At 48.6% G+C, this 23,615-nt stretch overlaps 1 protein-coding gene across 1 annotated transcript; it reads right to left on the bottom strand.

The window, feature by feature from the left end:
• Nucleotides 1–1,577: 1,577 nt before the first annotated feature.
• On the bottom strand, nucleotides 1,578–6,010 carry LOC144123093 (uncharacterized). The gene is made up of 2 exons (XM_077656000.1): nucleotides 4,337–6,010; nucleotides 1,578–2,812 (listed from the first exon to the last, which is right to left on the bottom strand). Exons 1-2 carry the CDS (start codon nucleotides 5,843–5,845, stop codon nucleotides 2,555–2,557), a joined length of 1,767 nt encoding a protein of 588 aa, XP_077512126.1. The 5' UTR covers nucleotides 5,846–6,010; the 3' UTR covers nucleotides 1,578–2,554.
• Between the last annotated feature and the right edge of the window lie 17,605 nt (nucleotides 6,011–23,615).

The raw sequence follows: 23,615 nt of genomic DNA on the forward strand, positions 1-23,615 counted from the left end.
GCTTGCAATAATATTAAAATAAGGCAGTAATCATTCTTTGGCGTGCACCCAAGCGCCGCCGTCCATGTACAGAAGGAAGCGAGGCAGCTTTCTCAGAAACATCGCAAGTAAAAAAAGATCATCCTGATCCGGGTTTCGAACCCTAACCACCGCTTTAACGGAGCAGTCGCTCTAACAGCGGGAATAACATAGTTGAGTAGGGTGAGAGCGACTGGTTTCGGTGAAGCAGTGGTTCCGGGAGCGAACACCGCATTAGGACGATTTTTTTTTTACGATCTTTCAAAGAATGCTGTAAATCTTTCCTTCGTTGCCGAGTGGCGGCGCTTGGGTAGATGCCATAGAGATATTACCCCCTCATTATAATTTTACTCCTTCTTAGCGAATTCCTCTAAATCGTTTGACTACGACTGGGACAGATTTCAAAACTAATTCAAGAACCATAATGAGGCAGTGGAAAGGAAAAAAAGGCTCAAGAGGTAAACAAGTTTTCGAAAAACATTGTGCACCGGTGCAGAGCCGCTTGCCGTATTTGCCGGCTGTTGAGAGTCGATCATGAGTCCAAGTCTTTCAAAACGGTTAAGTTGCCTTGAGAACCCGAGGCGAGTGCACACGCGGCATACGACGCATCTCTCGCCCCATCTCTTGGCGCTGCGGCGCAACTCGCCGCGCTCGTATTTCTTGAGGCTGCCGCCTGATGTCAGGGCCCCTGCGACTCGTCAACCAGCTTCGGTTGCTCTTACGCATAGGCTGTGTTAACCGGCGACATTAACCGGTGAGGCTAATTGGTCATTTTAACTCAGTCGATGTCCGTTCAGCAGCCTACTCTGCGCTGCGAAGCTATCATAATAGGAGTCATTTAATCGCACTCAACCAAAGCTGCTTCGCGGCCGAATTGTAGCATGCCCGCCATGCACACCACAGAAGGGGACGCTTTTCGAGTCGCGGCTCGACCATTTTTATTGTCAGTGCAACTGCATTTCTTCAGTGACCCCCTCTCCCGATCGATGATAATTACCGTCGCACTGCTGGGCCCAGGATTTTTGCCACAATGGTACCTGTAAAGCTATGGCGCGAGAACGATGCGGAGACGTGCTGCATGACGTCGGATATGAACGGCACGGCTCCGTCACCGGTGAACTCGAAAGGAACTACCAAGCTCTGTGCCCGTGTTGCAGTCGCCTAACCCAATCAAAGAATACTCGGGACACTGAAAATGAAATCAAAACTTGCCGGGTGATAGAAGCGATTGTGGCGAAGGGAATAAGTCATCCTGAATTTTTGCTCTCCCGCTGTGGTTCTAATTTCCCTTCGTTTTGTGTGACTCGGCCCTTGCTGCTCATATAATGCAGGTGATTTCACATCTCTTAAAATGCCGTCTGTCATTATGCGTGCTGCGTTTGGAAGCGGGCAAATTCTGGTAAAGACGATATCTGAAGCACGGCAGGATACGCTTGCAGCATTAACTGCAGTTTTGAAGGCTGCGCCTACGCACAGCCCAACGGTCTAAACGAGCGGCCAGCGAGGCTGTTCTGTGCACGCCGCCGCGGGTTTGTGGAACATGCAAAGACAATAGAAATGCTAGAACAATTATTTTATTTTCACTACATATCTTGGACAAAGAACACTTTCCACCGCTCTTGAGATGCGTTGAGTCGCCTTGCGAAACATGCACAATGATTTTCTCACATTTGTTCACGTAACCGTGACAACGAACGCCACATGAAGGCATGCGTGACAGGCGACATACTGAAATAACTTTTTCCTAGAAAAACATTTGAGAGGCCTCAGTGTAAACGAAAAAAATAAATGCCGCTCTTTTTTTTTGCGCCTGGCTGGCAGAAGAGGGATACATTGTTTTGTTGCTGGAGCACTGAAATGAGAATTTTGTGCCACAGCACTCAAAAGAACGGCAAAAAAAAAAACGGTGTTATCGCTTCGAGCCACCGAAAGAAAAGAAATGCCTTCGCCGGATCGCCGTAGGATTTAAAGCCAAAAAAGCAACTTCGCTTCTCGTGGTCAGAAAAAAAGTGCGAAAGATAGAAGCAATACCCATAAAATGACTACTATCAGTCAGCATAAACCTTCCACGAAATTCACAATCACCTCATTCCAATGAGGCTTGAATAATAAAAAACAGCAGAACAAAGCATTTAAATTCGTTGTCTCAATATTGGAGAGAGCGAGGAATGATGCTTTCAGAGCCTGGTCACAGCCTTCCCAATCAAACAAGGCGAAAACACCGCGACCGTTAAAGACGTCCACCATTTTCTGGGATTTAATGCTCGGAAGCGTGTCTTGCCGCATACAATTCGTAGGGAGGCTAATGTATTATACAAGCTTTGAATTCTGGGCGAACTTTTCCTGCTAGCGCCAATACGAGCAAGTCTGAAGGCATGGTGTTGAGGTCTGCTTGTTTGCCAACGGGTTCAGAAGCGGCGTGGGCCGCAGTTGTGCGGCCTCGGAACGGAAACGTAGTCATGCGTCTCACAGAGGACACTGCGGTCGGCGGAATATGCGGATTCCATGTACATTTTCAAGCAACCATCGTCAGGGCTTAACAATGGGGCCCGATGACACTCAAGGGCTCCCATGCGACGCCAGGTATCCAGCTATGCACATGGACTGACTCTGTGGCCGGGAACAGTCGGCACAGGTCGAGCATCAAGCGTGGCGATTGTCCTGCCGCTATCCCCGCCGACGCGACGCAGAGCCGCCGCAGGCGTGGTGCGTTCCTCGGTCCTCGGGTGAGCAAGGATAGATCCAAGGGGATGGCCCTGCTCTCCAATTTCAGGCTCTCCAGCTGCTGCATCACCTGTAACGGGCATTGCAAGAATTCCAGTGGGGAGTACTGCGGGAGCTGTCGCGCGTGGTAAGCGAAGGTTTGGCGTCAACGCTGTTCGAAGAGGAAAAGCTGCGGAAGGCATAGCACGTCTTACAAACAGAGACGCTTCCTAAAACGACAAGTTTGTGATTTTTTAGGATAGGAGACGTCGCAGTAACTCACTTCTTAATTGACACCTCGACAGTGCGTTAACGGAATGGACGAAGGAGGGAGTGAAACATGAAAGAAAGAGGTTCCGCAATGGAGGGCTTGGAGACGTTTCGGTGACCTGGGGTTTATTAACTCGTACTGACATCGGACAGTCCAAGGGTGCCTTTTGCGTGTCGCCCTCAGCGAAAGGCGACCGCGTTTGATGCACGCCAGCCGCAGAGTCCCCCGTGTGCTTTACGATATCAGTGCAAGTTAAAAATCTCTGAGATCCGATATTTATCCAAAGTCCTCCGTTAAGGCTCCCCTTTCAAAAATTCTCTTTCACTCCCCCTGCGCAGTTCACGTGCCCACAAAGATGTGAAGCGGTAAATGAATTTTACGTTTTCTGACAATCAGTTTTTGCCATTTCTCAGAGTGGTTGAAGTGTGCGCCCAACGCTTGATGACAGCCACCACTACGCATTGCCATGAAACATTGTGTAAGGGATAACTCTCTAATTTGAGGCAAAATATTGATATCAGTTACAGCTCAGGATACTGTCAGGTCATGTTAATATGGCTATATTCTGGTGGCCTCTGGAAATGCCACGGCCAAATAGAATTCTTTTTCATATGCTTGCACGCTCATATAATTGGGGGTAAATTCTCGAGATTTTGGATCATTATTCAGGGGATAAACGTAGCGCTAAATTAAAAGCAAGGACCAAGAACGCTGTTTGTGCCCATCTAGCTCAGAACTTGTATTTTTTTGCGCAACCTTTTTTTATCTCTGATATTTTTACGCACCAATTTAAATCAACTGCGTTTGAGTACTTGCAAGTAGATATTCCATATTAATTTCGCTATCTTTATTACCATACTTCATTAGTGGCACAAAAATGCGTCATTTCGAAATTTAGCGTATCAAACCTGATCAGTTTGATGAAAACGAGAGAACGTGCGCTAATCGCGTTTTAAACACTCAGAAAGCTAGGAAATACAGCTGCATGCTTACATTTGTTTGGTATATTGTACACATATATGCGTCAAGCATTAGCTGTTATATTTTTGACACACGTACATCTGTCTAGACTGCGCATAAAAAGGGGGTGGATTTGATGGAGGCAAAACGTAGAATGCCCGCGCGCTGTGAGATGCCAGCACTTGATTAAGAGCCGCGGGTGGTTGAAATTGTCAGGAGCTCTCCACTCTAGCGTCCACATAGCCTGAGTGGCTTTTGAATTTTAAACCAGTTGAAACGAAGACAAAAAAAAATTGGAGGAGAGGTATTCTGTAGATTTACTACGCTAGTGACACAGCACAAACACTACAGTGCTAGTCTGGACAACTTTCCAACAGTCCTTACCTCTGCAAGAGCCGCTATTGTTTCTTGAGTCGCATATTTCCCGAGTCCAAGGTTCCGGAGTCTGAGTTCGCGAAACACGCAGCCCCTGAGGAAGTGCAGATTGCGGATGTGCGGCAGATCGCACAAGGTAAGACTCCTCAGAGGGCACAGTTGGCGCAGCCCCTCGAACACCTCTTCGGTGCACGTGGAAGGTTCGTTGCAGAAGACGCAAGTCAGAGGCCGCGCATTGAGAGCACCACGCACGTCTAGCTCCTCCAGCCTGAAGCGCGCCCTGGCGAGCTGTTCGAAGTGGCCGCGGTGGCGAAGGGCGCATGACGGCAGGGTCAGTGCGCGTAGGCGGATAAGGCCGGCGTCAGCCAGAACGGAGCAGCATTCGAAGTTCGCTTCAAAATGAAAGCCAGCGAGATTCAGCTCTCTGAGATTGATGCATCCTCTGAGGAAGCGGAGGAAGATCAGGGCATCGTTGGAACTTGCGGAACACATCTGAGCCACTGTCTCTAGTGGGGAACATTTCAGCGTCAACGCTCGCGTGTTAGGGTGCAAGTGGTAACGAGCCGCGGCTTCGAGAGTTGCAGGCACGTCGTCTTTGATCACAATAAAGATGTTCGAAAAATCTCTCTGTACTAGGTGTGGCGTCCTCCTGTCTAGGACCACGCAGTTCGTGGATGGCCTTGGATTATTCCTCACGACTACGCCCGGACAAATGCGCAGGCTTGCCTTGAAGAGGCCGAAAACATTTTCGGGCGCGGGAGCTAGACCGTATGCGTCCACAGGCTCTGTTCTTCCCGTTTCGTGGGCTACCACGGTGCGACGGTCGTCGGTGAAGGTGAATGTTTCAAACTTCCCTGCTGTGCCGCAGTGGTAGCTTTCGAGCACACTGTACGCGCTTGTTCCAACCGTTCCCCCAAACGTCATTTCGTGGTAGTGCAATCTGCGAAGACTGGAACAACGCTCGAGAATGGAGCACAACGTAAGGTGGTTGTCCATACTCTGTGACATCTCTACGTACATGCCGCACAGGGTTTCAGGCATTTGTGGCGGCATGTCGTCGTTCTGACGCTTCCATAAAAAACCTTCGTCCGTCGGGTCGACTCCACTTAAAACGATAGACCATTCGAGGAACTGCAGACAACGGAGCCTGTCTTGAAGGAGGCGAAGCACAGCTGTCGGCAACAGACGGGTGTTCGCGCAGCGTAGAGTGGTCAAATTGACGCAGCTGTGGACGCACCTTTCCATCGTTCTTGAGTCGGCTGCCAGGAAGTCATTCACGTCGAGTTCCGATATCGCCACCGCCCGGCTATCGTCAAGGTAGTCTCGAAGAGTGCGTGCCGAGCAGTTTGGGAGAAACTTTGTGGTTCGCACAACGCACGGGTCTCCAGCCAGACTTGACAACTTGCGCGAAGTTTTTTCGACGGCCATCAGATCTTCGGGCCCCAGCAACCGCAAGATGTAGCTGATTATCTCCGTCGGCAGAGACTGAAGGGGGAAGCTTTCTTCGCAAGATGCCATGACGGCCACCGTGAGGGCTTGAGTGGTTTCAGCGATACTCGCTTCCACGGATGCCGATATCACGAAACAGGCCCGGTTGTCTCAAAACTCGTCGCGTCTTCGAAAAAAACCTGCGCTGCGCCTAAGCAATCGCGTCCGCGCGCGGTAAAATAAAACAAAAACAGCGGGGAAGGACCCCCGCAGAGGGCGTAGCTTTGCGTACTGCTGCAACTCAGCTCGCCGGCGCGGCGCCGCGGGGGGGCATGGCCGCGCGCGGCGTCGATTCTTCTCGAATGTTGGAAAGTTTTGCTTCGTGTCGACGGAAAGGGAGTAAACTTGTGCGCACCAAAGTGATACTCTCCCCCCTTCACTCCGACACTGATGACTCACGTGCCGCGAACGACCTAGATTGTTCTAGAAGGCGGTTTCCGCGCTCGACCAATGGGATCGCGCGCCCGGCGCAAGGAGAAGGAGTTTGTGTAGTTGAAGCTGCGTGTATGTGCGCGCCTGCCCTGGTGCGAACAAACAGACGCGGACTGCGCCTATAAATGAGGGGCTTCAACCGCTGTCTTTTACCATGGGTATAGTGATGCTAGAATACCTATCTAGTGGCGCGAACGGAGGCGCGCGGCAGGCAGCATAGCAGCTGAGGCAAAATGCCTCTCCACGCCGCAAGGGGCGCTACTGCGCCTTTTACTAGCCCCCCGCTGCTGCTGCCGGGCTGCTTCTCACATTCGGAACGACTATCCGGGCGCTGAACTGGCTGAAACGAAGTGTTTTGTCTGCGTTCTACGTTTCGGCGTGGCTCCTCGAGCTGTAAACTGTGAGTGATCCGGAGAAAATCGTCTTGCGTGTGTGAAGTTCGTGCTATAAAGACACTACAGAGAGGCACGATGCCGAAAAGGAAGACGGGCTCCCATTGCTTTGCCCCGGGCTACAGTGAACAAGAATCTATCCGAGTGGCGCGAACGGAAGGGCGCGGGCGTGTCGTTTGGCGTAGAAACCACCGGGTGGCGCCACTGCAACTTTTTCTAGCGGCGTCGCGGCGTCGTCGCTGGAGTTAGTGTGTGTTTCTCCGAGTCGTTGTTCCGGTGCGGTGTACTAATAAGCCTGTAGCTAATAAACATGCATGCCATTTGCTTCAACTAGCTTCAACGTAACCTCATAGGCACCTTTTTTTTCCCCCTTTAAGCATTTCGGCGATAATGAAAAATCGCGTCGTCGTATGCCGTCTGCTACCGAGAACGGGCGCCGGGCAATGAGAGAGGCTCACAGATTTGCCGGTGGATGTTAGTTGTCTAGGTGCATCTTTTGCCAGGCTGATATTGTTTACCTGGGATTATAGTTTGGTGCCATGGGCTTTAACGTCCTAAAGCAAATCAGGCTATTAGGGACGCCGTAGTGGAGGGCTCTGGATATTTCGACCAACCGGGTTCTTTAACGTGCACTGACATCGCGTACAGTACACGGGCCTCTAGCATATCGCCTCCATCAAAATGCGATCGGCGCGGCCGGGATTGAACCGGTGTCTTTTGAATCAGCATCCGAGCGCAATAACCACTGAGCCACCGCGGCGACTTAATTATAGAGAACTACACCTCTCAATCATTTCTGTGCGCGCGCCTACGTGTGATCTAGTCTTATAAAGAAATCAGTTTTTTCCTGAGACGGTTAAGCGGCCTCAGAAACGCATTTTGTTCAGAAAATTTTACCCATGACTGAAAATATTTCCAACCCAATTTTCGGAAAATTTTACTTGCAGTGTATGCATGACATAAGCCAGGTTGATAAATAATACACGGGAGGCGAGCATTATACTTTTAGTGGCAATTGCGGACATGTAAAAGAAAAACTGAAGCAAATATTGGTTTGATGGCAGGCCCATTATTGGTGTAACCAGCCTAAATTAGGTTACATAGAAATTTCATCCGTGGAAACAAGGCTGGGCTTAATTGCAGCTACCCTAACAGGGTGCTTCGCAAATCTAAGTGCATAGACTCATTTTCAGGGACTTAGAAGCTTGGCATTCCCGGTTGTTGCTGCTATTGATGCTTTTCATAAGGAAGTGAAGGCGGGTTGTTATGTAAAAAGCAGTGAGCTCGGCTGCAACATTCTCACAGTGGTCTGGACAGCGAATTAAGTCGAAGCTCTGTTTTTGCCTTAACCACATCTACAATATCAATGATACTGTCTGCATGTAGTTCCAGGAGGCTAAAACATGTTGTGAAAGCATTTTCTAGGTCAGCTACAAATTTGTACAGGGCGGCAGCGGGATACAGAAGACCACCGTTGCCTTTCATGCGAATGAACTGGGCTAGGTTTAAGTGCCCAGCCGCCTCTTTGGTAAACAAAACCAAATTGAGGCAGCTTTCACAGCCCATCTTCAGGACTCATTTCCCGGCCACATAACCAGCTATATAAAATATTAGCCGGCTGTCACTTGATGCCACAGTGCAAGTGGAATGGTCTGGGGGCAATTTCGGGAACACTGCATTTGTTGCATCTATGTTGCCTGCATCTAGCAGTTTATCAACAAGTTCCTGCCTGCTACTATGGGAGCTTTGCTGGCCAGCATCTGCATCCAAAAGGGAACAGCACGGATTTCTCGTGAAGAATGTCAAGTTTGTTGTCTCTTCGTATCGATGTGTTGCGAAGAGCACGCTGGCGTCACTGTCGCAATTTATCCGGCACCAGGTCTTTGAGGGAAGCATCACTCCTCGAAGCATGTTAACTCTGAAGGGATCGCACTCGGTGGGGCCTGCAGCTTCATTTAGAGCGTTCAGCTCGGAAATCGAAACATCGGTTACAGGCTGACGAAGCGCTTCCTGCGTGACATCTGCACTTTCATTCGGTGCGTCCTGTCGCTTGCTGTTGCTGGCCTTCTTTCTGGCCTCTGTTTCGCTCTTCGGACAGAAAGGTAAGACGGACAGTCAGGCAGGAGGGTAGGCACCGCACCATGTGCCATTGATGGCTTCCCAGGGCTCCGCAGTCGCACTTCGGAGCCATTTATCATGTGTATGTCGTCCCGCAATATGCACTCGGGCTCAAAGTGGCGCTCATAGACCGCAGAGGACTCAGTGAAAGGTTTGTCATCTCTTCGCAGATTGAGCTCCCAGTTCTTAAGTTCGTCGTCCGTGGGAGCGGCGAACAAAGACGCCTTAGGAGCTCCTGGATAACCGCTCCGACTGCCCGGGGCAAAGCTTGGGAGTCCGTCTTCCTTTTCGGCATCGTGCCTCTCTGTAGTGTCTTTATAGCACGAACTTCACACACGCAAGACGATTTTCTACGGATCACTCACAGTTTACAGCTCGAGGAGCCACGCCGAAACGTAGAACGCAGACAAAACACTTCGTTTCAGCCAGTTCAGCACCCAGAGAGCCGTTCCGAATGCGAGAAGCAACCCGGCAGCGGCAGCACGGGGCTAGTAAAAGGCGCAGTAGCGCCCCTTGCGGCGAGGAGAGACGTTTTGCCTCAGCCGCTACGCTGCCGCGCGCCTCCGTTCGCGCCACTAGATAGGTATTCTAGTTCACTATACCCGGCGCAAAGACGCTGGCGCGGTTGCGGGCACAGAGACTGACGCGACGGCGGGCGCGCGCCGCTTCATCCCTGGCGTGACGTCACATATCACGTGATGCAGCGATGGTGGCGCCGCCGCCGCGTCGCGCGCGACGGCGCGGACCTAAGCATGGAGGCCACCGCCGGGAGGCGACCGACGGCGCGATATGAGGCCCCATCTGCAGCCTGTGTGACGTCATCACGTGACGTCATGTCACGTGACCCCACTTCAGGGTCAATGGTGGCCACCGCCGGGCGTCGCGCGAAGGCCCGAAACCTACGTTAATATGCTTCGCATAATAAAACCAACGTCCCAAAAGTGTACTCTAGGGCCATTACTGCTTCGTAATATCACACCGCATCATGACTGATACACCACAGACTGTTCTGGGCTTCATCACGGTGGCATTTCTTTTGGCTTTCGTTCTGGTTACTTTTTCGTGCTTTCCCACGTTTACGAAAACCTCTTTTAGCTTTACGCGAGAGATTTGTTCTTCTCTGTCCCAAGTATTCGATAACTTTTTATCACGAGTACCTATTCAGCTGTATCTTCCAACGTCATCAAGCCGTATTTATTGGCGCTGAATTTAATCTCAGGGGCATCAGTTGCGTATCAAAAGATATTCAAGTAATACTATATATGTGGTTATCAGGTCAGAGTGCATCGTTTCTCCAAAATAGGTATAAATAAAAACAGAAAAAGTAAGAAATAATTTTTTTCAAAATTAGTTACACTAGATCGATATGGTTTTCACAGAGATAGAAAGGAAAGCGAGGGCATTTTTATTAATGAAAATTTGTATCGTCACATTTGTCGTGTTTACAACGCAAAGGTGCATCTTTGGTGTGTCAGTCGGCTATAAAGTGGAAATTCAGCGCTAGAAGTCGACGACAAATATCGCAATAGAATTTATCGTTTTTGATAAAAAATTCAAACCTTTCTCTGCGTTTTTGCGAAAACTGCATGGTGCATCTTTAAATACCGCTCGAATACTTCATTTTTATTATTTCTGTGACATATGAATGTAACAAACCACGCACCCGTTATTCCCCGATGACTCCGCTAGCTTATAACCGAGACTGTAACCATCTTTCTCCGTAGCATTGCTTCAATTTCAGTTATAGAAATCGCGATCAGCAACGGTGGTAACGAACAGACCTGTCTGAATTATTTGTAAATGTCGATCACCGGCCTGTTATGCAGAGCTTCCCACGTAAATTTCACTTTATTGCTCCGGAACATTTCTTGTTGTAACTAAAATATTTTATCAGCGAAGCTGCCCACTACGGGTATATTGCGGTGTATGGATGTTTAACGTCCCAAAACGACTCACGCTATGAGGGACGCCTCTGTAAAGGGAGCCGGAAATATCGACCACCTGGTGTTCTTAAACGTGCGTCGACATCGCACAATACATGGGCCTCTAGAATTTCGCCTCCATCGAATTTCGACCGCAACGGCCGGGATCGAACCCGCATCTTTCGGGTCAGCAGCCGAGCGCCGTAGCCACTGAGCCGCCGAGGCGCTACATTCGGGTATTACACAGGTGCTCACGACTTATGGAATCGCCGCATTACTGATATCCTGGAAGGTTAAACAGAACCACCTGCTCGTTGTGCTCACTAATGTTCTATATTATACGATATATAAAATGTATATATTATACAATCACGAGCGTGGAGTCTAAACCAGCTTCTGTGGCCCGTCTTATCATTGGGGCATAAATATATTCTATATTAAGGACGAAACGTTCTTGCCGCCGCGGTGGCTGAGTGGTTATGGCGCTCGGCTGCTGGCCCGAAAGACGCGGGTTCGATCCCGGCCGCGGCGGTCCAATTTTGATGGAGGCGGAGTTCTACAGGCCCGTGTGCTGTGCGATGTCAGTGCACGCAAAAGAACCCCAGGATGTCGAAATTTCCGGAACCCTTCACTACGGCGTCCCTCATAGCCTGAGTCGCTTTGGGACGTTAAACACCCATAAACCAAACCAAACCGAAGAACCATCCTCTGACCTTTTGCCGGTTCTGAAGACAATGCTGAATATGTATACAGTGAAACTTAGATCGAAGTACAAAACCAGCACAGGGGGCCTTCTGCTACGAAATTATGCGGCCATTATTTATCTAAGAGGGCACTCTGCTTGTGCACCCTTTTCGACTAGATAAATAAAAATGTGTCAACAGCCGCAGTAAGTAACATTCATGCCTCGCCATAATGGCCAAGAAGTGCCCTATGAAGCATTTCCGAACAAGTTTGTCGAAATGAACCTTTTTCTCGCTTTTGGGAACATTCGAATGTAGAGAAATAAATTGCTTGCAAACGGTCAAGCTCCTGTCAAATGTAGCGACGCGTCAAAGAAGCATCATAATGTGCTTCTGCGTTCTTTCATTTTATTTTTGCTCCTCATTTTTTTTTAATTCTCTGGTTCTTCGGTTCGCTATTTCTTCCTTTAGTTTTATTCTTCCTTTAGGGTTTTCTTCAAAAAAGTCCTTTCCCACTGACTTCAGGAAACATGAGCTGCCGGTGGTGCAACTGCAGGACCAACGCAAACTGAGCGGAGCGGACAATAACCAATTTTTGTGCAAACTTTCGTTTCACCGCTAAAAGGGCACTACAACAGCTCCTGCTTTTTAACATCGTTTGCTCAGGTAGATGCGTGAGTAAAAAAGATTAACACAAGTAAAGGGCCACTGTAGCGGCAGATGACCACTCGCAGTCAAGCGGATACAGTGGTAACGGCGGTAACAAGATTCCCAGGCCTCTTGCGGTGTCCGTTATTAGGGGGGTTTAATTCAAAGTTCTCTTCTCTCTGTCGCTCGATTTTGCTGCGTAATCAATACTTCATGAGGTCTGACCGGGTATTTAGGATGTGCCTGGCTTGAGCATCAGTGTGATCCTCGCGCAACCGATTGCAACTTGAAGCGGCACGTAGCGCCGGTGTTGGGAGCGGGCTCTCCTACGCGCGGAGGGAGGCCCGACCTTAAAGCGCGCAGTATCTTGGCTGGCTGCCGAGTTCTCTGTGGAACGCGCAATCGTCCTCTGTAGAGACCACATCGTAAACGTTTGTCTGCCGATCCAGAAGACGTGACTGGACGCAAATAGGAATTTAGGAAGTAACGGCAGATACGACGGCCCGAGCTTTAACTCGTGGCCTAATGTGTGCATTCTAGACCGTCACCAATGTTAGACCTACAACAAAAGCAAAGACTAACCAACAGCTAAATCAAGTCTTGCTGTGCTTTCCTACGACTCACTCGGTTTAACATTGGTTGGAGCCCCGCATTTTTTTAAAATTTAGGCTTCCTCGCGTCGGAGGACGATCACGAAAGTCATATGCAATGTCACGAACGGCTGCCCAACGCCTCAAATGCGATAACGGTATTGGGACACGGAAAAATCGGCGCGACGCACTCATACAATATATAAACAGTGGACAATACGGTCGGATACAACTCAAAAATGCAGCAGCATCCACACCTCCAAGGATTGACACCATTGCAGGAAATAGCGTCGCCGCAAATGCGTGAACGAAACAATCGAAAGTGAACATGGAAGGGCCCTAATGATATGAAGCTAGATGACATAGACCTCTAATATGCCCTTATCCTGGAATCGCGCATGAAGTGGAGGTCCTCGAAAAGGTGCGTTGCAGGGACGACAAGGTTTTTTAATTAGCTTAGACCTGAAGAGAGAACACTAGAAACGAGTTAAGCGGAAGCCCATTAACGAGTTAGCGGTAAGAGGGAGAGTAAAGGAACTCAGGATAACGCTGCAGAACAGACATTCGGCCTTACCTGAGCAAAATGATATTAATGTTCAAACAATGAACGATAATATCACAGCTATCGTTACGGAGTGCCCCGTAGAAGTAGCCGGCAGGATAGTTCGACAGAACACAGGAAAAGCTATATCCGTAGACGAAAGATCTGATTCAGAAACGCCAAAGCACAAAACGACTAATCCTACAGACAAAATAGAACTGGTAGAGCTATCGAAGTTTATAAATATTTGAAGGCAGCCAACATAATAAAGTTCAATGCGGAGAGAAAAGAGCATAGTCGGAAGTATGGAGCCAGCATGAATGCGACTAAGTGGAAACTAGGCACAAGTAAAAACCAGATGTATGCGTAATGAAATAAAGAGGCCAAAGTCACGAGCAATATCGAGAAGATAATTAATGTAGCCGAAGAGCTCTACGCAAATTTCTATAGTAGGCAGTGTAATCAGAACGTCAATAACAATAATAGCAGCGCATAGCAATGGTAAATCGCACCAGTAAAGGAAGAGCAAGTAATGAAAGCCTTAGCAACAATGGAGCGTGGGGGGGAAGAAAGTGGCCGGTGAGGATCAGGTACCAGCAGATCTGCTGAAGGATGTAGTGGAGATTGTGGTCGAAAATTTAGACATCGTTCATACGCAATTTTTTATGACCTCGAGCATAACAAGAGCACTTTGAATCGAAGCCCTTGGAGATCGCTACTGGGTCGCTATTCTCGACCGCTTTTTTTTTATTTCCCTGAAATTGTAACGTGGGCGTGCCGTCTACATCAAGGCGGCGCCAGGTTACGTACCCACAGAATCTGTTTACGTGAAATGGAAAAAGAAGAAAAAACTGTTCCAGAAATAAATACCGTCGTGTCCTACGATTGGCGCCAGGTACAAACAAGAATGCCGCTCCAGGAGCTTGCTCTCAGCCTCTGCGTTGCAGACTTCGGCGCATACGCGTCGAGCGGCTGTGCGAGGTAGTGAAATATGTTGCGGTCTGCTGCGTATCATGACGTAGATACGGTCGGACGTCCGGCAGCACCCTTGGACAAACCAAGTGGGGTTACGTAATGCGAAAGACTCGCAAGGCGGTTGTGAAAGGATTGATCAAGCTCGATGCGTTGGTGCGAGCGAGGGTGGAGCGTACACTTTTAAGTCGAGGAGTGATGGCGCACCCGCGAAGCATGAGTGACGTACAACACGTGCCTAAAGTTGCACAGAGACACTGGGGAACATCACAAACAGGACAAGGATATTTGTAATGGTGTAAGTGGTGAATGGGAGCGGGAAGTGAAAGCGTTGGCTTGCATGATGGCTTTGTGTCACTGCTCCTCACAAGGATCGAGGACAGCTTTGCACATTCGCTCACCGGCCACAGTTGAATGCAGCAATTAAGGCTTTTAAGTGTTTTTTTTTTGGCGAAAACTAATCCGTCCGGGACAGGAAAGGAAGCAGCCACAGCTATATTTTTGGAGTGGAGCCGCGACTACTTGAGAGGCGCCTGAAGTGGAGCCTAAATCCTCGCAGGGCATGAGTCCCTGTCCGAGGAGAACGCCCGCATTCTTCTTAGCAATGTCAACTATCTGCGGAAACCCCCTGTTTCCTAAGCGCCCCGTCAGCTACCGTCAGGTCAGCAAGAGTGCCAAAGCTTTTCATCGCTACCTTTCGGATTTATCAGAGAGGTTGGGGGGAGGGGGAGGGGGAGTGGAGTAGTGTGTGTGCGTGGAAGGCTTCCACGATGTGTTTCGGGCAGAAATGCGCGCTTAGCAACGTAATCCGGTGTGTACATTTTAGGCAACGCGTTGCACAAGACGGTTGTTGGTCAAGCTTGCACGCACCTGCGCACGGAAGCTGCAATACGCGGAATATCGGAGTAAATACTCGTCAAGGAGAACGCCCTTAGCACGCATCTCTTATTGGCAACTTCAATATGCAAAGCAGAAAAAAAGATTCTTTTCTGGCATTAATACAATATTAAGCACCGCGAAAACTCCCCCACCTACATAATTTGAATAGAGCCTAGCCTCACAACATCCAGTGATTTACTCGTATTTTGCTTCGTGAGCCGGCATGCACATTTGTGGTGTACGTCGTACATACATTTCTTCATATATATTGGCAGTGGATTAGCTTGGCTATGCCAGGATATATGTAGCGAAGCTAAGACATAGCTTGGTTAGTCTTGGTTACTCTGGATTCCCGGTCCAGGTTAGCCTGCTTGTCTGCTCAGTTGTTGTCTCGTGGTTCGTCACGCTATTGGTCACGTGACCAGTCACGTGCTTAGTCACGTGGTGCGGTGCGACCATGGAGGGAATGCGAGAACGGCGAAACTGAGTTCGTGGCCGATGTAGCTTTCACTACAAAAATGAAGAATGCTATCAGTAATTTTGCTTGCTTTTCCCTTCGTGGAAATGCATAAATATTTAGGCTTGTTGGAGAAACTGCTTATCAGAGGCAGCCACACTGTACGTGCGATGGAAGTGCGTACAACATTCTTTCAGGTGGAGCAAAATTTTTGCCTTGTGTTGAGCACTCAAAGAAAGCCTCACCTCCCTTGCTGTACACACAAGCAACACAAGTCACGAAGCATCGTGCAGTTTCTTCGTTGTAGGATAACAGTTATGTACCTACCTTAACATCAAGCAGCTCCCTTCAACGCCTGATCAAGTACAGAATAGGAAGCTTCCGTGTAAGAGAGAAAGGTTTAAAGCCAGGAAGGGTGGAGAGGTCGGATGCAGGAATGTTGCTTCGCCTGTTATTCCACTGTGGAGGAGGGAAGGAACATAAAGGTAGATAGTGAAGGTCGGTGCTGACGCCATATTACAGTGAGGCACACGCACTGTGCAACATACTTTCTTTATTTTCTTGGTTCTATGGGGTTTATCATTCCAAAGCAACTGAGGCTATGCGAGATGCCGTAGTAGAGAGCTCAGGATAAATTCGACGACCTCGCGTTCTTTGCCGAGAACTGACGTGACACACTACACGGACCTCTAGTACGGGCCTCCACCGCTACGGCCGGGATTCAACCTGCGTCTTTCGTGTCAGCAGCCAAGAACTATAACCGCTGAGCCACCGCGGCAGCTTTATTTGTGTGATGCGAGAACGTGTTACTTTAATGTCCATATCTACACACTCATTCCTTAATACACGTCCCACAAAACCTGAGCAAGTGTTTTGGGGCAGGCATTCCGACTGGTCTTGCACGCAGTGTTTAAAGAGACACTAACTGGCACAATAAGCCAAAGAGCTGAAGGGGGACAAACATGTTAGTAAACTTACGGGCCCTGCAGACAAGGAGAAAATTAGTTTATTTCCATACTCGAGTGCTCAGTAAAGTAGAGGATAAGCTGGTGGTCAAGATAGATGTAAGTGGAATTACTGCATTTTATTGACTAAAGTAATCAGCTATGATAAAGCGACCGAGAAATATCCAATATCTTTTGGGAAGTTAAGTGCACTGAAAGTGATATTGCACAAAATTTATACCGTCTGAAATATTGCCTTCTTCTAAAAAAATAAAGTAATATGCGTTGCTGCCAATTTTATTTCGAACCTCAAGAAAAATTTTACAGCAAGGGAGCGGTAAAACAGACTTCCTTTCTGTAAAGTGTAACACCAAACAAATTTGTTTTTGGTACACAAGAAAAATTCATGACTACTAAAGGACATGTTATCGCAATAACAATAGTGAGCCAATTGCAGCTGCCACATAGCAAAAATGGTAAACCCGCTCACAACAGGGTCACAGAGGCAGATTTCTCTGAGATTAAGACAAGTTGCAACGCGTAAAAGAAGTGTTATGTGGTATATTTGCGCATTAATACTTACGATTTCTCGAACTGGCAAGTCCAGTAGATTCTGTGTTGAAACAAACATAGCAACTCGTCCATTGATGCCCCAGCCACACCAGAGGCAAATTGGGAGATCAGATTGAGATTTTTGTCAAATTCGCCTTATAGCATTAGCAGCAACCAAGAGACAAACAAATTGACAGTAACAAGTCTGGTAAAAGTGGAGCCTTACGCAGCCAAACTGCTCGAACAAGTGGAGTTTATCAAGACATATCACACCACTCATTAATTTATTGCCCAGTTACATAACACTCACTCAAAATGCAAAGTGATCGGGATCAGCACCAAGTCGGATACCTGTCAGCCTCTAAGTCACGACCTGACCGCACCGTCTCGTTCGGTCACCGCAACGCAACTACCCTAGCCCTACCTCGGGCGCGCGTTCCGTCCGTTTCCCGCATGTTTCTCACTTCTAACTCATCACTGGTCCCCTCGCTCTCTCCTGAAGAAATTAAACAAAAAGCTAAAAAAGGCTGCCACCGCCTGGAAGACGTTGAAGGAATGAGCGTTAGCTGTTCGGTTTACTAGACGAAGAAGGCGAAGAAGAACGCTTCCGTTGTCTAGTTACACCCCCTCAATATACGCCCCAAACGGAACCTGCTTCGTGTGGGGGGTGAAGGTGGGCGTAGAATTCGGCTTTCGGCGCGATATGGTAACGCTTCAATTAGTAATTGCATGTATACAATGTTTACCGATTATTTAACTGCGGTTTTTTTCTATACCACAACCCCGAGGGTTTTATTTGCCTATCAAATTCGGTACACAACTGTCCCCTGATAAGTGCCCCTTGTTGTCCGAACGATTGTGATAACGAAACGATTGTATACCCATATAGCAATCCCAAAGGACAGTCTCCCTCCCATTGTGGCGTATTTTTTGTGGGTGAGAGGGGAAAGAGAAGGAAGGGTGCAAACAATTTTAATGGCCGCCGTCTTGAATTCGAGCAACCGAAACTATGCCGCTATTTCGTCCCGTGACGTCATTCTCACATACTTCCACCCCTATCTACCATATTGCACGGAGACATGATCATTGGCACGCGACCGGTGGTTGTATCTAAAAGTCGACTGTAGATGGCGCTTCAAGTTTACATGCGAGATATGCTGCTTTCTAGTAGCTGCCACAGATGGCGCTGTGATTTTAGGGTTATAGCAGACCCCACTAAGCCTCGAAACGTGATGAGTAAGAGCTAGCACTCCTAAAACAAAAACAGCCAGCACAACTATCAAGGATGGCACGATTGAGGAGGCCGAAGAGTGGTGCCATTGCCCTGGCTGCGTTAGAGGGCTACCGTGCTCAAAGGTCCCTAATAATTCTAACAGACTCGCAAACAGCGTGCAGAAACTACATAAATGGCAAAATAGGGGGGCGGCAGCGCTCCACATCCTAAAGACAGCCAAATTAACGCCGAAGGAAAAACAATTGCAAACAGATAATAATGTGGGTACCGGGACACACAGGCATCGCGGGGAATGCCGAAGCGGATAGGAGAGCTCGAGAGCTTACAAACCGAGCCTCCAACCAAACCAGACTCGAGCAGCCTGACGCGGAACTAGTGCCCTTAGGATACTCAGAAATACTGAATTACTAAAGGGGGTCAGGATTAGATATCCCCCACCTCACAAAAATGTCCACCAGCAGGGAGCGGTCTATTGGAGACAGCTACAAGCGGGAACTTTCCCGAATCTAAACATGCTTAGTATGATCCACTCAGGGCTGTATAGCAGCCACGTTAATTCATACAACGTTGTGTGCAAAGAGAACAAATGCGGCTGCAATAAACAGAATCCCGGGTGCGGAGCACTGGGAGAAGATGCATTCGAGCCAGGATCCGGCGGTCCAGGCAGGACTGGTCCGGAAAGCCTACCTGGCGGCAAGACTCAGTGGGGCCCTGGACTAGGGGCTCCAACCCTACCACAAGAGCCACAGACCACATCAAAAGATGTGAAGAGTGCCTCTACACCGAGACCCACCAATATATTTCTATGAATAACGTTATTACTAGTACTCTTAATACAAGGCAAAACCACAACGACTTACGCACTACTTCCACCGACGGCAGTTAAGGTACAGAAGTTCCTGCACGTGCATGGCACCGTGGGTCCACCAGCGCCCAAGCACGGTTACTCAAGCCATGCCGCGCACGCAGAAAATTTGGTTTTTCTACCGGACGCCAAGACGCGCACATGTTCCCAGCATCCGGTCTCGAGGGGCCCTGTTCTCGACGCGGAAGGCTGCCGTTCCGCGCCATATTGTCTCTCTGATTGGCTCAGAGCGCAATCACATGGAAGTCACGAGTTTCAAATTTGTTGCGCGAAACCGTCAGGCATCGAAGCCGCTTTTTGCTGCGACGTCAAATTAACATGAGTATGAAGACTGATTTTTAGCACAGTTGTTATTAGTGCCTGGTTGGAAAATGTTAGTGTCTGTGGAGGGGAAACGAAGCTACGGCTGGCAGGGAAGAAAACACCTGCGTTCGGTTTAGCAGTTTGTAAAAAAACAGCTGCATACCGAGAAGGACCACTTCTTGAAATCTGATTGGCTGTCATTACTTTTACATGAATAACGTGATGCGCAAGCTTTATGAAGTGATGTCGAAAAGATGTTTAGTGATACAAAGGAAATGTTGCCATTGCTGAAAAATGCCGCCTTTGGCAGCCATAAATTGGGTCAGCCGCGAGATGGACGATTTATGCTAATGAGAAAATGCAGAATGTAACACTAAATTATACGGCTGTTAGCTCCCCGTAGTTCGGTAAGCATTTATTTGAAGTCATCATCTGTACAGAAACATCTTCATTTTGATTTCAGATGGCATTGAAACAACTTCATGATGCTACCTCTTAAATAATCAACCCTTTAGAGCATTTATTATGACAGCGTAAATTTCCAGACGCAGAAGAGCTCTAGCCGCCATCCATTGAAAAACGCATCTCTCATAGCGAGAAACCATCGGTCCGCGTGGTTGCTACAGCGCGTATATTGAGGTATACGTTGCTTTCGTTCGTTCGAAAACACTTCTGGGCGCGGAAGCTAGACCGCATGCGTGCACAGGCTCCATTCTTTCCGTTTCGTGGGCAACAACTCTATGACGATCGTTGGTGAATGTGAATGCTTTCAAAATTCCCTGCTGTGCCGTAGTGGTTGCTCTCGAGCACACCGTGCGCGCTTGTTTCAGCTATTCCCCCAAATGTCATTTCGTGGAAGTGCAAGTTGCGAAGGGTGGAACAATGCTCGAGAGTGGTGCGCAAGACAATGATGCTGACCAAACTCTGACACCTCAACGAACATGCAGCAGAGGTTTTCTGGCATTTGTGGTGCCATATCAGTGCTGGGACACACCCATCTAAAACCCTCATCCGTCGGGTCTACTGCACTTCTGATTGACCATTCGAGGAACTGCAGAGAATAGTGCCTACCCAAGCAGCACAAGTAATTGGCCCAACATTGGAGCCGTATTGGCAAAGGCCGGCCCTACAAAGGACCAGGATGGGACCATCCTGCTGCAATATTGGGCCGATGACCTGTGCTGCTTGGGTATCTTGAAGAAGGCGAAGCACCACTGTGGGCAACAGACGGGTGTTCGGGCAGCGCAGTGTGGTCAGATTGACGCAGCAGTGGACGCACCTTTCCACCGTTTTTGAGTAGGCTGCCAGAAAGTCATTCACGTCGAGTCAGATATCGCCACCGCCCGCGTATCGTCCAGGTAGTCTCGAAGAGTGCGTGCCGTGCAGTTCCGGAGAAACTTTGTAGTTCGCACAGCGCATGAATCCCTAGCTATTCTTGACAACTTACGCGAAGTTTTTTCGACGGCCATCAGGTCTTCGGGAACCAGGAACCGCAAGATGCGGCTGATCATCTCCGTCGGCAGAGAGAGAAGTGGGAAGCTTTCTTCGCAAGATGCCATGACGGCCACCGTCAGGGCTTCAGTGGTCTCAGCGATACTAGCTTTTCCGGCTGCCGATATCGCGAAGCGGACCAGGTGAATCTAAAATACTAGTAGAAGAACCGCGCGTGCTTCACCCGCTTATGCCGTACGTGAGTGGCCTCACGCTTGTTGGTGAATAAATGGATTGCGGGTCAGCGCATGCATGCTGTCTATGTATCACACGGCTGTCCCAGAACCACTTTCTGAGAGCGGACACAATCGCTCTCGTAGTTACGAAGCATAAAAGTGTCGTTAGTTACACTTGGCCTCTTATCAGCACAGCATATGGAAATTCAACCACATCGATATGAATGAATTTAACTTGCCCCTAGAAACTCGGGCAAATCCCACTGAACAAGATGAAACAAATAATTACGAATTCGGTACCCTTTAAATTCGAAGTATTCTGGCTATTACAATTAATAAATATTTAAGATGCATGTGGGCTAATAATAAACTTGTGAAATAAAATTAGTGGCGCCATTTTCCGTGTCCCTATTAGCATGGGCACTTATTTCATGCTTGTTTTGCCTTTTAATCATTACGTGCATTACTGCTGCGTGTAGAGCTATAATAAATCACATAGATTTGACCAGAGTGCGTTTTAAGATTATGGCAGAAATCATAAAGCTATGGAGAAAAATAAACCTTAATGCTGCTGCTTAAGAAAAATTTAAGTTGAATTCATTCCAGTAAATTGCATAACCATGTATCAACGCATTTTAAGAGTTCGCTTGAAAGAGAGTCGACAGTTGTACCCAAAAGGTAATGGAATTTGTTCTGTATACTGCTCTTTAATGGAGATAGCAAATTTAAAATGATATATAGAGTATTTCTCGAAAATACTATCAACGTTTTTGACCGCTTTTGTGACAAAATCTAAAACGAAATTTCCGAAATCTTTCACCATTTAAGAGGGCCCCTATATTTCTTTACTTCGACATCACTTTATGACGCCATCCTAATACGGCTCTCCGACCAAAAAAAAAAGCAACCAGATCAAGCCTACATCACATCACACGCCGACTGCTACTTTTGCGACAGCATCGACGATAGCAGTAATTGGATCGTATTTTGTACCATGCAGTCACCACTCTCATGTTCGCTGTTTGTGCGTCTGCAGGCGTTGTCTGCCGGCAGTGTGGCTTTTGTCACGTATGGATCAGTGACCCGTGCACATGTTGAGGAGACAGCCGACCAGCCAGCGACTACAGCGGCTTAGCGTAAGATTAATTCCGCGTCGAGGTAAAGCAGGTGTGCATTCTTCTGCAGTGTTCTCTTTATCCGTTACCATGGCTTGACGATCGTGAGCTGTTTACAATCGAAGAGGTAGTGTATACTGTGCATCTTTCGATGCGCTCTCTTTGCTGTTTTCAGTGAGGGAAGTTACACAGCGATCGAATTATGTTATTTGTTGTTCGACTTGTTTTCGCATCAATACCATGCTGTTCATGCGCGTCAGGGTTGTTAAACTGAAGAACAAATGTGGAAAACGTGCTTTGGGGCTGAAGATTTATATTTAGTGCGGATGCAAGAGCTTACAGTGTAATGCAAGTAATAATCGTGCCATAAACACAGCAAACAACGTACCTTCCCAGGTGCGCTCAGAAAGGATGGAATGTCCCAGTCCCAGTAAAACGTTTACCGAACATTTTCAGGACGTAGAGGCAGGACACAGAAACACAAGCAAAAGGGAAGTGCGCCCACTAATGTCCTAGAAACGTTTTTCGAGGGTGTTAAGCAGAAACAAAAAAACATCATAGCATTTTGGTCCCAGAAAGGTAACTGGGAGCATGTTTTTGGGGCCAATGGTTTTCAACAAAAAAGACAGATTGACTCCTCGCTTCCTTTTATATCTCCCTCACGCCAAAAGCTACGGGGAGAGAAGGTTTAGCTCTTGCACTCGCCGTTTTGAGAGATCAAGCAGTTTTGTTCGAACAGCCGAAGGAAGCGCATTTCACCGCGCATCTCACTCGTGGGCCGTCGGCTCCATGCTGCAGGCAGGCAGGCGACGGCGGTCTGCCTTTTCATCGCACCGCCGGGAGCGGCGGTCACCAACGTGCCAGTCTTCTATAGTGTTTCCAACTTCAGCACGGTGCGGCGGTCCCTGCAGGCATCTCCAGCTATCAGCAATCCTCGTTGCGCCGCTGCCTAGCAGAGGCTCAGTAATGACCCCCCCCCCCAACCCCCTCCCCCCCCCCCATCTCTCGTCCGGCTTCCTCGCTGGACGGAAGCCATCTTGCGAACACGTATTCGCGCAGCCCCCACCGCTCGCGCGCAAGCCCCAGCGAGAGGCAACTGTTGCTCTTATCACTGGGCTGTCGTGAACTTCGTAGCTAAAGATTCATGGCAGCTTTCCCGCGCACCTCAGCGTGCCCACATAATTCTTTTTGGCACTGATGCAGCGGCGCGCGGCGCATCGCAAGTCTTTTGCACACCTTCACGGCCCTACACCACAAGGGTGCTCTTACAGGCGTCGTTCGCAGCAGCGGATTTCAGGGCAATGGGCGCCTCCTAGCGCACACTTTGCATCCCTCAGCGCCTCCGACGACTGTGGCGGGTTGTTGGTGGCAGCGTGGCCGTCCACTGCGGTCATAGGTGGGAGAGATCTTCGGAAGCCCACCAGACACTTGCTGCGAGTGCCCATGAATTAACCTGCTCTACCTACATTGCCGTCCTGTCGCAGCG

Source organism: Amblyomma americanum, chromosome 3 (assembly GCF_052857255.1).
Source record: "Amblyomma americanum isolate KBUSLIRL-KWMA chromosome 3, ASM5285725v1, whole genome shotgun sequence".
In the NCBI taxonomy this organism is placed as follows: Eukaryota; Metazoa; Arthropoda; class Arachnida; order Ixodida; family Ixodidae; genus Amblyomma; species Amblyomma americanum.